The 12,932-nt window shown below is 43.8% G+C and overlaps 1 protein-coding gene across 3 annotated transcripts in view; it reads left to right on the top strand.

Annotated features, from left to right (window-relative positions):
* Positions 1–12,932, top strand: part of THAP4 (THAP domain containing 4) — a 36,673-nt gene that overhangs the window by 1,196 nt on the left and 22,545 nt on the right. Inside the window, exon 2 of one of the 3 annotated variants that reach the window (XM_081095362.1) lies at positions 1,257–2,365. In XM_081095362.1, the coding sequence (XP_080951488.1) occupies positions 1,257–2,365 (1,109 nt within the window). The remainder of the gene's footprint in view (positions 1–1,256; positions 2,366–12,932) is intronic. The other 2 variants (XM_081095364.1, XM_081095363.1) reach the window with 2 other exon arrangements.

Genomic DNA, 12,932 nt, shown 5'->3' with positions numbered 1-12,932 from the left:
CCCGATAGCCTCCTGTCCTGGAGTGGGTGGCACTTCCCTGCCGGCTTCCCCCTGGAGGCTGCAAGGGGCCGTGGGCCGTGGGCCCTGGGCCCCTGCTGTGGGCCCTGCTGGGCGAGGGTCTCGCCTTCTTCCCTTCAGGAGGCCTCTGAAGCCGGCCGAGGCACAGCAGGCCCCCCACAGTGAGCTGGAGGGGTGTGCCTGTATGTTGCAGGACATTAGTATTTAATTTTTAAAGCCGGAGTGACACTTGTTACTTATGGTCTTACGGAAAGCTTGCTGTGGTGCACTAAGTTTTAAGTGGTTACACTTTATCAAAAGTAACATTAGACTATTTAGAGCAGCCACCATGCTTTCCTCAGTTTCCTTGGGAGCCTCTGGTCCCAAAAGTTTTGTTACCATTTTGAAAATGAGACGGAGTCCTTGCAGAGAAGACCCACCTTGGCATTCACGGTGGTCTAACGTGGTGGGGGGGGGCAAAGGGCATGGGAATTGAGGATCGTTGGGAAGTTTAGGAGGTCATGTCGAGGAGAACTTCCTGAATTTGGAGATTCTACCCTGTCCTTGTCCACAGCGGCCTCGGGTGTGTTACGTGACCTTAGAGGGAGCAAATGGCCTCATGTGCACATTTTGGTCAGCGTTTTTTAAGTAGATCTTGTCTTAATGAGAAGTGGTCATTCAGTGTCTTATTCAGCATCTTCCAGGGATGGGAGAGTAGTAGGAACACAGAACTACACCTTTGAGTCTGACGTTCTCAGAGAGCTAATCTCCCATCCCCAGCTGCTGGAATCACAGTGCTGGGCTTCTGGGATGCTCTGCTGGCCCACACCTGGTCTGGCTTCTAAGTGGGCGACCAGCCATCCCACTTTTAGCACCCGAAGTCCTGCATCCCAGGCACACTGGCAGGGTTGCTGAGCCATGACTTTCTAGGGATTATTTCCAGGGCTTCCTGGAGCTTTTCCTGATGTCTGTATGCTATCCTATACTTCTAACATTCTGGTAGGAGTTCTCTGCCTTCATTCCTATCTGCCCTGCAACTGTAAGCTCCTTCAGAGTAAACAACGGGTCTTCCATCTTCCCATTCCAGTAGTAATGTGTAAGTAGAATGTGTTCCTTAAGTATTTATCAAATTTTTAAATGGGTAAAGTCCATATAGGTTTGGGTGTTTTCAAAAATAGTTGTTTTGCTTTTATAGTTGATCATTTTAGGTGGAGACATGTAATTGTTTCTTTCTAATTCCTTTGCCATTTGTCCTGTAGGTTCCCTCTGAAGGACTCAAAGCGTCTGATCCAGTGGTTAAAGGCTGTTCAGAGGGACAACTGGACCCCCACTAAGTATTCTTTCCTCTGTAGTGAGCATTTCACCAAAGACAGCTTCTCCAAAAGGCTGGAGGATCAACACCGCCTGCTCAAGCCCACAGCGGTGCCCTCCATCTTCCACCTGACGGAGAAGAAGAGGGGGTCTGGAGGCCATGGCCGCAGCAGGAGAAAGGACACCAAAAAGGCCTCAGGGGGCCTGAGGGGACGTGCAAGTGAAGCTGATGGGAAAGGAGATGCAGGTTCACCATCGCCCTCAAGTGAGAACCTGAAGACTAAGCCAGAGTCCCGCAAGTTGAAGCGGGCTTCCCTGCAGAGTGAAGCCACCAGTCAGGAGCAGGCTACACAGGGACCCCCGGGTGCTGCTCTGGCCACGAAAGCCTCAGGCAGCCAGGCCGAAGCAGATGGGCCTGCATGCGATGCTGGTGATGAGAGCAGCATCACCCCCGACAAGGACCTGGTGGATAAGAGTGGCATCTCCATGGATGACTTTACCCCCCCAGGATCTGGGGCCTGCAAATTTATTGGCTCACTTCATTCTTACAGTTTCTCCTCCAGGCACACCCGAGAGAGGCCATATGTCCCCCGGGAACCTGTGGACCGGAAGAGGCCGAAGAGAGACACGGAGCCTGGCTGCAGTGGGACCAGCCTGGGGCAGAGCCCCCCAAGTTCATCTCTGACTGCGACACCACAGAAGTCCTCCCAAAGTCCCTCTGCCCCTCCGACAGACGTCACCCCAAAGCCAGCCGCTGAGGCTGTGCAGAGTGAGCACAGCGACGCCAGCCCCATGTCCATCAACGAGGTCATTCTGTCAGCTTCAGGTGCCTGCAAGCTCATCGACTCGCTGCACTCCTACTGCTTCTCTGCGCGGCAGAACCGGAGCCGGGCTTGCTGCCTTTGGAAGCAGGTGGAAAAGAAGAATGGTGAGCTCAGGAGCCTACGCCAGCGTGTCAGCCGCTCCGACAGCCAGGTGCGCAAGCTGCAGGAGAAGCTGGACAAACTGCAGAGAGGAAGCATGCTGAGCCTGAGCAGCCTGCCAGCACCCGGCCGCGGTCAGTACCCACCTCAGGCTTCCACTGCCTGTCCCTTAGTGGGTCTTGCTCCGATGAGGCTCTGGTAGTAGCTGGACCCGGTAGACAGGGACTCAGGTGGGAAAGCTTACCTCCAGCAGCCGGGAGGCGTCTAGTTATGAGGTCAGCTACTCAGTGAATGGGGTCCCAACACTTGGTTTTCCCCTTGCCTGGGGTAAGGTGAACATCTATGGCATACCTCACACAAATTGCAAATGGGCTAGGATCTAAATGTAAAATCAAATAGATGTAGAAAACTTATTAGAGAGCTTCTTTTCAATCACATTTCCGTGAATATCCTTAAGGTTAAATAATTTTGAACATTAATAATAATAAGATTTTAAACATCTCTTCAAGTAGAATACATTGTCTTCTGTAGAAATTAAAACACTACAGAAAAATACAGGCTAAGAAATGGTGAAAATTTCTTCTCCCCCACCTCCCAGCTTTTCTCCCTGTTGCTGTTAAAATTTGTTGTGTGATCTTTTAGATTACTTTCTATGCTTATCCTACATATCTTGGTACCTATACAAAAAGGTTGAGTTTATTTTTTACATGTTTATTGGCTATGTTTCTGTTTTTCCCCCCTATTTTACTGATAAGTACTTATAAAAGTTGGTTTGTAGCTATTCTTTACATATTGGAGATAGGATCTTTTGCCTGTTATAGATACATGAAAACATCCTGCCACATTGTTCATTTAATTTGGATCAGAGTTTGTCTTCGGAGATGTAATTAACACTTCAGGAGATTCTTGTGTGACAGGCTGTTCAGAACTTCCTGGACCTCCCAGGACATCAACCACTATCAAACAAAACAGAAGCAAAAGCTAAAATCTGTCCTTTGTGTTTCCAAATGCACCTGGGGGAGGAGCAGCTCATGTGAGGACCACAATGTCCTGGTCAGAGCGACACTGTATTCTCTTGTCATTTTTAAGCGGTTTTTTATTGTTTCTCGATGTTGCTTTTTGGTTACTTTTTCTGTTCATCTTGGTCAAATGTCCCAAAGTTTGTCAGTAGGTCTTTCCAAACCGCCAACCCTCAACTCCATTGTTCAAGTCTGCCTTCGTGTTTCTGCCTCATTAATCCTCACTTTTTCTACTTTCTTCAGTTTCATTTTGTCTTCACTTTCATTTTGTGGTGGTTCTGGCTCCTGGACTGAGGACTGAGCTTATTCTTGTACATGTATATTTCCTCATACCTCCAGTTGAGGCTAAGCCAGGGGTGGGCAAACTTTTTGACTCAAGGGCCACAAGGGGTTCTTAAACTGGACCGGAGGGCCAGAACAAAAGCATGTATGGAGTGTTTGTGTGAACTAATATAAATTCAAAGTAAACATCATTACATAAAAGGGTACGGTCTTTTTTTTTTTTAGTTTTATTCATTTCAAACGGGCTGGATCTGGCCCACGGGCCGAAGTTTGCCCACGACTGGGCTAAGCCCTTCATTGGTCCCTTTGGCCTCAGTGTGGATTTGCCTCATGTTGCTCTCATTGCTACTCGTTTCTAAATCGTTTCTAACTTCATTCCTGATACCCTTTTTAACCCAGGTTATGTAGAAGGAAGTTTATAGTTTTTCAAGTGGATAGATTGGAAGAGGGGAGCTAATTTATTTGTAATTATGCTTAAATTTTATTGCTTTAAGTTCCAGTTATATAGTCACTTAATGAGACCTACTTTTTTTGGAATCTTGAGATTTCAATGTGGCTTAATCTCTGTTTTTGTGTTTCATTGTGGTTTGAGAAAAATGTGTCCTCTCCACCAGTCGGTTACTTTATTCTGCTGGATCTAGCTTATTTGTAATAGTCAACAGGTCTGTTTCTTTCTCTGCCTAACTTTGCTTTTTTTTAAAAAAAAAATATTTTATTGATTTTTTTACAGAGAGGAAGTGAGAGAGAGATAGAGAGAGTTAGAAACATCAATGAGAGAGAAACATCGATCAGCTGCCTCCTGCACATCTCCCACTGGGGATGTGCCCGCAACCCAGGTACATGCCCTTGACCGGAATCGAACCTGGGACCTTTCAGTCCGCAGGCCGACACTCTATCCACTGAGCCAAACCGGTTTCGGCTAATTTTGCTTTTTATTTGGAGATCATGTTTTTATAGATATGTGTCCCTGATTCTTATAGGAAACCCCCTTTTGTCTCATTTAAAGTCTTCTTTATCTCCTTATTTTCAACTCTTTTATATCCTCTTTTTTTAATGAAAGAAAAAAATTTTTTAGGGAGCGAGGAAGGGTGATTTAAAGAGAGAGAAACATCAGTCAATTGCCTCCCGCATGCATCCTAACCAGAGACTGAACCTGCAACCTGGGCCTGTGTCCTTATTGGGAATCAAACCTGACATCTTCTAATGCACAGGACAACGCTCCAACCACTGAGCACATTAGCCAGGGCTCCCTTTATTTTACAGTTACATTTAACTCAGTCTGAGAGCTTTTGTCTTTTTATGGAGAATTTAACCCATTTACAATTCTGATTATTGGTAAGTTGAAATTTGGGCCTGATGTTCTGTTTTATTTTTAATTTGGTAAGCTTTCTTGTTTTCTTCCCTGTTCTTCTAGTGGATGTCTTTCAGCTTTTAAAAATCATTGAAGCCTATCTTTCAGTAACTACTTTGAATTGATCAGTCCCTGTGTTCTACTATCCTAGCTCCTTACTTTCTGCTCCCCAGGGCCAGACCCTCTGTGGTCTTGGTTCTATATTCTCATTTTCCCCTCCAAACAACCATATTTAGTTGTAAGTATACATTTTACTGGTTATTTTATTCACCGCTATTTATTGTATCCAGATTTTTTTCTTCTTTTTGGAGATATTTTCTGATATTTTTGGAACTCATATGACAGTAAAATTTTGCGAGGAATTGAGTGTGAGATACTTAGTATGAGTATGATTGAGTATGAGGTATTAGGTGCTGGTGCCAGTTTTGTATGTGTGTCCACAGTGTGTGTGTGTGTGTGTGTGTGTGTGTGTGTGTCTGCTGTGTCGGATGAGGTCAGAGGTGTTTAAAGCCATGAAATTGAATAAGGTTACCTGGAGAAACTGTGTAGCTAGAGAAGGGGCTCAGGTCTAGCCCAGGAGCAGGCTGTGTTTATAGAGGTGCAGCTGCAGAGGATCTGGGAAGGGAGGAGCATGGGGCCATGGGGTGCTCGGAGTCGTGGGAGCAAGGGGTGCTCGGAGTCATGCTAGCCAGCGAGGATAAGGGCATTCAGACAGCAGGGGTGCTTGGCTGAGTTGGATACAGCTCTGATTAGAATGGAGGAAAGATGGCTAAACTCAGCCACATGGGGTCACTGGTGACCACAGTCTCCTTGGAGTGGCGAGAATGGAGCTGGATGGGGGTGGGGGCAGCAATAAGGCATTTTAAGAGGTTTAGCCTTATTTAAGAGGGGAGTTGCAAAAGTGGATAGCTGCCGAAAGGGAGCATGGCTTCAATGGGGTTTTATGTGTGGAGACAAGCCAGCAGGTATCTTTGCTGAGGGGAGTGTGGGCCAGGATGAAAAGGCCAAGGAGGAGCATGCTGGGCCCTGAGGCGGTGCTGGGCTGGGCTGGGCTCCAGGGCCTGGGGAGGGGTGGAGAGCAAGGGGACAGAGGCTGTACGGAGAATAAGAGCCTGTCTGAGCTTCTGCTGTGTTCACTAGGGTACGAGGCTGGTCGCTGGCTGGAGTGGAGGGGAGGATGCAGGATTCCAGCGGCAGTGGGAAGAGTGGGAGGGAGAGAAGGTGCCTGGCTTGGTCTCCAAGGCCTGCCCAGAGCTCCAACTGGATCTGTGGTCACCACCTGCTGTCTCTCTTTGTCTTCCTCAAAATGTCTGCTCTCTTGGTGGTTCCCAGTGCTATTAGGAATTTGTTCATCACCCTGGCTGGTGTTCCTAAACTGTTAGCGTCAGCCCTCGAACCAAAGGGTCTCAGGTTCAATTCCCGGTGAAGGGCACATACCTGGGTTCCAGATTTGTTCCCTTGCCTGGTCCAGGGAGCATGTGGGAGGCAACAAATCAATCTCTCTCTCCCTCCCTCCCTTCTTCGACTCTGTCTAAAAGTAATATAAAAATATCCTCCGGTGAGGATTAACAAAAAGAAGAATTTGTTCATCAATGAGGGAATCTTTTGATCATTGTGTATAGGTTTCATATTGATGGGGCTATCCCTGTGTTTATTCAGTCCATTATCTTTAGCCAAACCCTTTATTTTTGGACAGAGCAGTTAGGCCAGTGGGCCATGGGTTCTAGGATTTAGGGTTTGGTCCCAGTTACCCTCTGGAAAGCTGGTGCTGATTGTTCTTCTCACAGGATGTAATGATCTGTCCTTAAATCTGTTCTAACTCCAGGTGTTCACAGCGTTTTAAAACCTGAAATAGTTGTATCAGGGTACGTTGGCATTTCTGAACCAGTGAGGGTGAACATATTTCCCTACCAATATTTCTTTGTCACTTTCCTACCTGTGCCAGTGCCCACCTTGCTCACGGAGGGATGGATGTTTCTGAGATAACAAGGGTATTCACTCTGTCAAGTATGAATCAAAAAAAAAACCTGTTTAGCCCTGAATGGTGGGATCACTGGTTAGAGCATTGGCCCTTGCACCAAAGGATCACTGGTTCAATTCCCGGTCAAGGGCAAATACCTGGGTCGTAGATTCGATCCCCAGCCTCAGTCAAAGCCTGTACAGGAGGCAACCAATCAATGTCTCTCACATCAACGTTTGTGTTTTTTTTTTCTCTTTCTCTCTTTCTCCTTCTCCCCCCTCCCTCCCTTCCACTCTCTATAAATCAATGGAAAAAATATCCTCAAGTGAGGATTAAAAAAAAAAAAGCCTGTTTATTTCTTTTGTTTTATATATATAATTTTTTGATCTGGAGTTTTAAAACTTTATTGTGGAAAGTCTTAAAGAGAAAAGTATAATAAACTGATGAACCTATCCCCTATTTTCAACATTTATCAATATTGTATATTCTTATTTCATCTATATTTCTACTTACTCTCTACTTTCCGTTTATTATTTTATAATTAATAGATTGTTTTCATAGGAAAATTTTATATTTCCAGAAATATTCAGCAAACAGTGCAGAGAACACCCCCATACCCTTTACCCCCAGTTTCCTCTATTCATATCTTGCCTTACCAAAACCTGTGTTGTGTGTTGGCCGGGTTCACATTCATTACAAGTGGTGAACCAATATGGATAAATCGTTTTTAACTGAGTCCATAGTTTACATTAAGGTTCACTGTCTTGTACTTGAATTTTGACAAATGCATATATATATATTTTTTTTTTTAATTGATTTCAGAGAGGAAGGGAGCAGGGCAGAGAGATAGAAACATCAATGATGAGAGAGAATCGTTGATCGGCTGTCTCCTGCAGGCCCCACATTGGGGATTGAGCCCACAGCCCAGGCATGTGCCCTGATCAGGAATAGAACTGTAACCTCCTGGTTCATAGGTGGACACTCAACCACTAAGCCACGCCTGCCAGGTGACAAATGCATAATCTTATCTATCCACCATTCCAGTACTGGATCATACAGTATAGTTAGATTGCCCCCGAATCCTTGTACTCTACCCATTTATCCCTCCCTCCCAACCCTAGCAATCACAGATTTTTTTTACTCTTTCTATGGTTGTACCTTTTCTCAAATGTCATATAATTGAAGTATATAGGTACTATGGACTAGAATCTATAGCTTTTTCAGGTTGGCTTTTTTCACTTGGCAATATGTCTTCAAAGTTCCTCTCTGTCTTATTGTGGTGTGATAGCTCATTTCATTTTTTCTTTTTTTTATATTGAGTTAAAATACACATAACAAATTTATCATCTTAACCATTTTCAAGTGTCCACTTCAGTGGCTTTTACATTCAGCCTTCACCACCATCCATCCCCATAGCTCTTGTAAATCTGAAACTCTATCTATGAAACCATAACTTGTCCTTCTCCCCTCCCCCAGCCCCTGGCAGCCACCGTCTAATTTCTGTCTGTGATTTTGATGACTCTAAGTACCTCATGTAAGTGGAATCACACAATATTTGTCTTTTTATGACTGGCTTATTTTATCAACATAATGTCCTCATTTTGTACCTTGGTTGTGGGCACATCCCCAGTGGGAGGTGTGCAGGAGGCAGCTGATCAATATTTCTCTCCCATCGATATTTCTAATTCTCTGTCCCTCTCCCTTCCTCTCTGTAAAAAATCAATAAAATATATTTTAAAAAGGATTTCCTTCCTTTTTAAGGCTAATATTCCCTTGTGTGAATGGACCACATTTTGTTTATCCTTTCATCCGTCCATGAACACGGGTTGCTCCCACGTTTTAGCTATTGTGAGTGATGCTGCTGTGAACATGGGTGTGAAAAATATCTCTTTAAGACCCTGCTTTATTCTTTTGGGTGTATACCTAGAAGTGGAATTGCTGGATCATATTGGAAATCTACGTTTAATTTTTTGAGGAACCATCATACTGTTTTTCAGTGGCTGTACCATTTTCCATTCCCATCTCTAGTGCACACGGTTCCAGTTCTTCTGCATTCTTATCAACACTTGTTTTCCTGTTTTGATAAGCCATCCTAATAAGTGTGAGGTGGTATCTCATTGTGATTTTGTTTTGCATTTTCCTAATGTTTAATAATGTTGAACATCTTTTCATGTGCTTTTTGGCCATTGCTATATCTTCTTTGGGGATTGTCTGTTTATTTATTTTTAATATATTTCTTTATTGATTTTAGAGAGGAAGGGAGAGGGAGAGAGGCAGAAACATCAATGATGAGAGAGAATCACCAATCGGCTGCCTCCTGCACACCTGCCACTGGGGATCAAGCCCACAACCCAGGCATGTGCCCTCGATTGGAATCAAACCTGGGACCCTTCTCTGTAGGCCGACGCTCTATCCACTGAGCCAAACCTGCCAGAGCAGATAGTGCCTTTTTATATTTATTTATTTATTTAAAATATATTTTATTGATTTTTTACAGAGAGGAAGGGAGAGGGACAGAGAGTTAGAAACATCGATGGGAGAGAAATATCGATCAGCTGCCTCCTGCACACCTCCCACTGGGGATGTGCCCACAACCAAGGAACATGCCCTTGACCGGAATCGAACCTGGGACCTTTAGTCCGCAGGCCAACGCTCTATCCACTGAGCCAAATCGGTTAGGGCAGATAGTGCCTTTAAAAATAATAATTATATATATATATACATATATATACATATATATGTGTGTGTATATATACATATATATATAAATATATATATATATATGTCTTTATTGATCTTTTGGGGAGAGAGAGGAAGGGAAAGGGAAAGAGAGACAGAAACATCGAAGAGAGAAAAACATCAGTTGATGATGCCCCCTACTGGGAATGGAGCGGAGCCTGCAACCCAGGCATGTGCCCTCACCAGGCAAGAATCAACCAGCAGCCTCTAGGTGCATTGGAAGATGCTCAATCCACTGAGTCACACTAACCAGGCTGGATAGTGCCTTTTGATGTAAGAAAACTTTGATGAAGTCTAATTTGTCTTTTTCTTTTGTTACCTGAGTTTTGGTGTCTTATCCAAGAAATCATTGCCAAGTTCAGTGTTATGAAGCTTTTGTCCCATGTCCTATGTTTTTGTCTGAATTTTATTTTTTTGGGTCTTTAGGTCTTTGATCCATTTTTGAGTTAATTTTTGTATACATTGTTAGGTAAGGATCCCACCTCATTGTTTTGCCTATGAATCTCCTGTTTTCCCAGCACCTTTTGTTGAAAAGACTGTCTTTTATCCACTGAATGGTCTTGGAACCCTGGTCAAAAATCTTATGACCAGTCCTGGTCAGGTACTCAGTGGTTAGAGCATCGTCTCCATATGCCAAGATTGCAGGTTTGATCCCCAGTCAGGGCACATACAAGGATCAACCAATGAATGCATAAGTGGAACAACAAATTGATGTTTCTTTCTTTCTCTCTCTCTTCCCCCCTCCTTTTTCTCTCTCTAAAATCAATAAATAAAAATAATGATAATTTGACCAACAAAAAAATAAAATAATAATTTGACCACATGTGCAAGGCTTTATTTCTGGGCTCTCTGTTCTGTGTCTTCAATTTTTTTCTGAAATGTTTTATAGTTTTCATTGTACAAGTCTTTCACTTCCTTAGTTAATTCCTAAGTAATTATGCTTTTTAAAAAAGAAAATATGTTTTTATTGATTTCAGAGAGGAAGGGAGAGGGAGCGAGAGATAGAAACATCAATGACCAGAGAGAATCATAGATTGGTTGCCTCCTGCACACCCCTTACTGGGGATCGAGCCCACAACCCAGGCATGTGCCCTTGACAGGAATCGAACCTGGGACCCTTCAGTCCACAGGCCAACGCTCTATCCACTTAGCCAAACCAGCTAGGGCAGTAATTATGCTTTTTGATGCTATTATAAACAGAATTGTTTTTGTAATCTCTTTTTCAGGTTAGTGTATAGAAATGCAATTGATTTTTGTGTGTTGACTTTGTATCCTGCTATTTTTGCTGAGTTTATTTATTAGATCTAATAATTTTTTTGTGGAGTCTCTAGTAGGATTTTCTATATATGAGATCATCTCACCTGTAAACAGAAATAATTTTACTTCTTTCTAATGGATGTCTTTTATTTCTTTATCCTGTCTAATTGCTCTGGCTGAACTTCCAGGATCATATAGAATGGAAGTGGTGAGAGTGGCCTTCCTTGTCTTGTTCCTGATCTTAGAGGAAAAGCTTTCAGTGTTTTACCATTAATTTTGATGTGCACTGTGGGTTTTTCATACATGGCTTTTATTATGTTGAGGTTGTTCCTGTCTGTTCCTATTTTGTTGAGTGTTTGTATCATGAAGGCATTGAATTTTGTCAAATGATTTTTCTACATCAATTGAGATGACATTGTAGTTTTTCCCTTTATTTTGTTGATGTGGCATATTACACTGATCCATATGTGTATGTTGATCAGATTCCTTGCATGCCAGGAATAAATTCCACTTAGTCATGGTGTATAATCCCTTTAATACACTGCTGAATTCAGTTTGCTAGTATTTTGTTAAGTATTTTCACATCAGTGTTCATAGGGGATATTAGTCTGTAGCTTTCTTTTCTTGTAGTGTCTTTGCTGGTCTCATAGAATGAGTTAGGAGTGTTTCCTCCTATATTTTGGAAAGATTTGAGAAGGATTGGTATTAGTTTAATTCCATTGTGGTCTGAGAGCATACTTTATGTGATTTCTATTCTGTTAAGTTGGTGAAGGTGTTTTGTAGGACCCAGAATGTTCCATGTGAGCTTAAGAAGAATGTGCCTTCTGTTGTTGGAATGAAGTAGCTCTTAAGGGTCTCCAGAGAAACAACCAATAGGGTGTGTGTGTGTGTGTGTGTGTGTGTGTGTGTGTGTGTGTGTGTGTAGAGAGAGAGATACTTAAGAAGAGAGATTTCTTAGTGCCGGGGTCCTGCCCCAGCAGGTCCAGGGGTTCCCAAAGGCGTAGACGGAGTCGGCGAAGAAGGAAGGACACGGAGACAGTGTTCAGTTGATCAGCAGCCTAGCCAGGATCTCTAGCCAGGATCTCCAGCCAAGTTCTGGTCTGGATTTCCAGCGAAGTTCTGCTTAGGGTCTCCAGCCAGGTTCTGTGTCCATGTTCTCTTGCTAGGTTCTCCAGGTTCTCCAACCAGGTTCTGTAGCCATGTTCCCTCGCTAGGTTCTCCAGCCAGGTTCTGTAGCCATGTTCCCTCGCTAGGTTCTCCAGCCAGGTTCTGTCCAGGTTCTCCAGCCAGGTTCAGTCACCAGGTTCTAGTCAGGTTCTCTTGCCAATTCCTGTAGTCAGGTTCAGTCCAGGATCTTTTGCCATGTTCTCTCGCTAGGTTCTGTCTCTAGGTTCTGAGGCCAGTTTCTGTCCAGGATCTTTTGCCATGTTCTCTCCAGCGAAGTTCTTCTGTCTCTAGAGAACGTTCTGTGTAGGTTCTGTGCCAATTTCTGTCTCTCTCTCTGTTCTGTCTTCTTACATCTGTATTTATACCAGTTGATTCCAATCCTATCAATCTCTATTTCAAAGGTTAGGGCGTTTCTTATCTCCATTCCAGGGAGTAAAGATTATGTAGCTTAAGCATGATTGTTCGTAGTTAAAGTGATTAATTACCCACCTGGCACTTAGTTAAGGGGTTTTATTCCCTCCCTAACTTCAGGGGGAAATCCCTACCTGGGGAAACAACCTTTCTCAGAGACCTTGGTTAAAACACATAGTGCCAAGAAGGTGAGCAAACATATTAAGAACAGTATGCCATATATGCCAGGTCCCTTGAAACAGCAAGGATGGACCGGCTCCCGGCATCTTAGGAATTGGCTCCCAAGGTTATGGATGACAAGCTAGAGAGCCAGGAGAACTGGTAGGTCAGTTTAGTCCCTGTCCAAAGGCCTGAGAATTGGAGGGTGTAGGAGATAAATCCTGGTCTGAGTCCAAAGGCCCAAGTGCCAGGAGTATAGATGTCCAAACAGAGAGCAGATTCTCCCTTCCTTCGTTTTGTTCAGGCCCTCGGTGCGCTTATAGTAGGGCCTCTGCTTTATGCAGTTCTCCAAGTCT

The sequence above is a fragment of the Myotis nattereri genome (genome assembly GCF_964212035.1).
Source record: "Myotis nattereri genome assembly, chromosome: 7".
NCBI lineage: Eukaryota > Metazoa > Chordata > Mammalia > Chiroptera > Vespertilionidae > Myotis > Myotis nattereri.
Note: the sequence above shows the minus strand (reverse complement) of the source record. Positions and strands in the feature narration are given on the sequence as shown.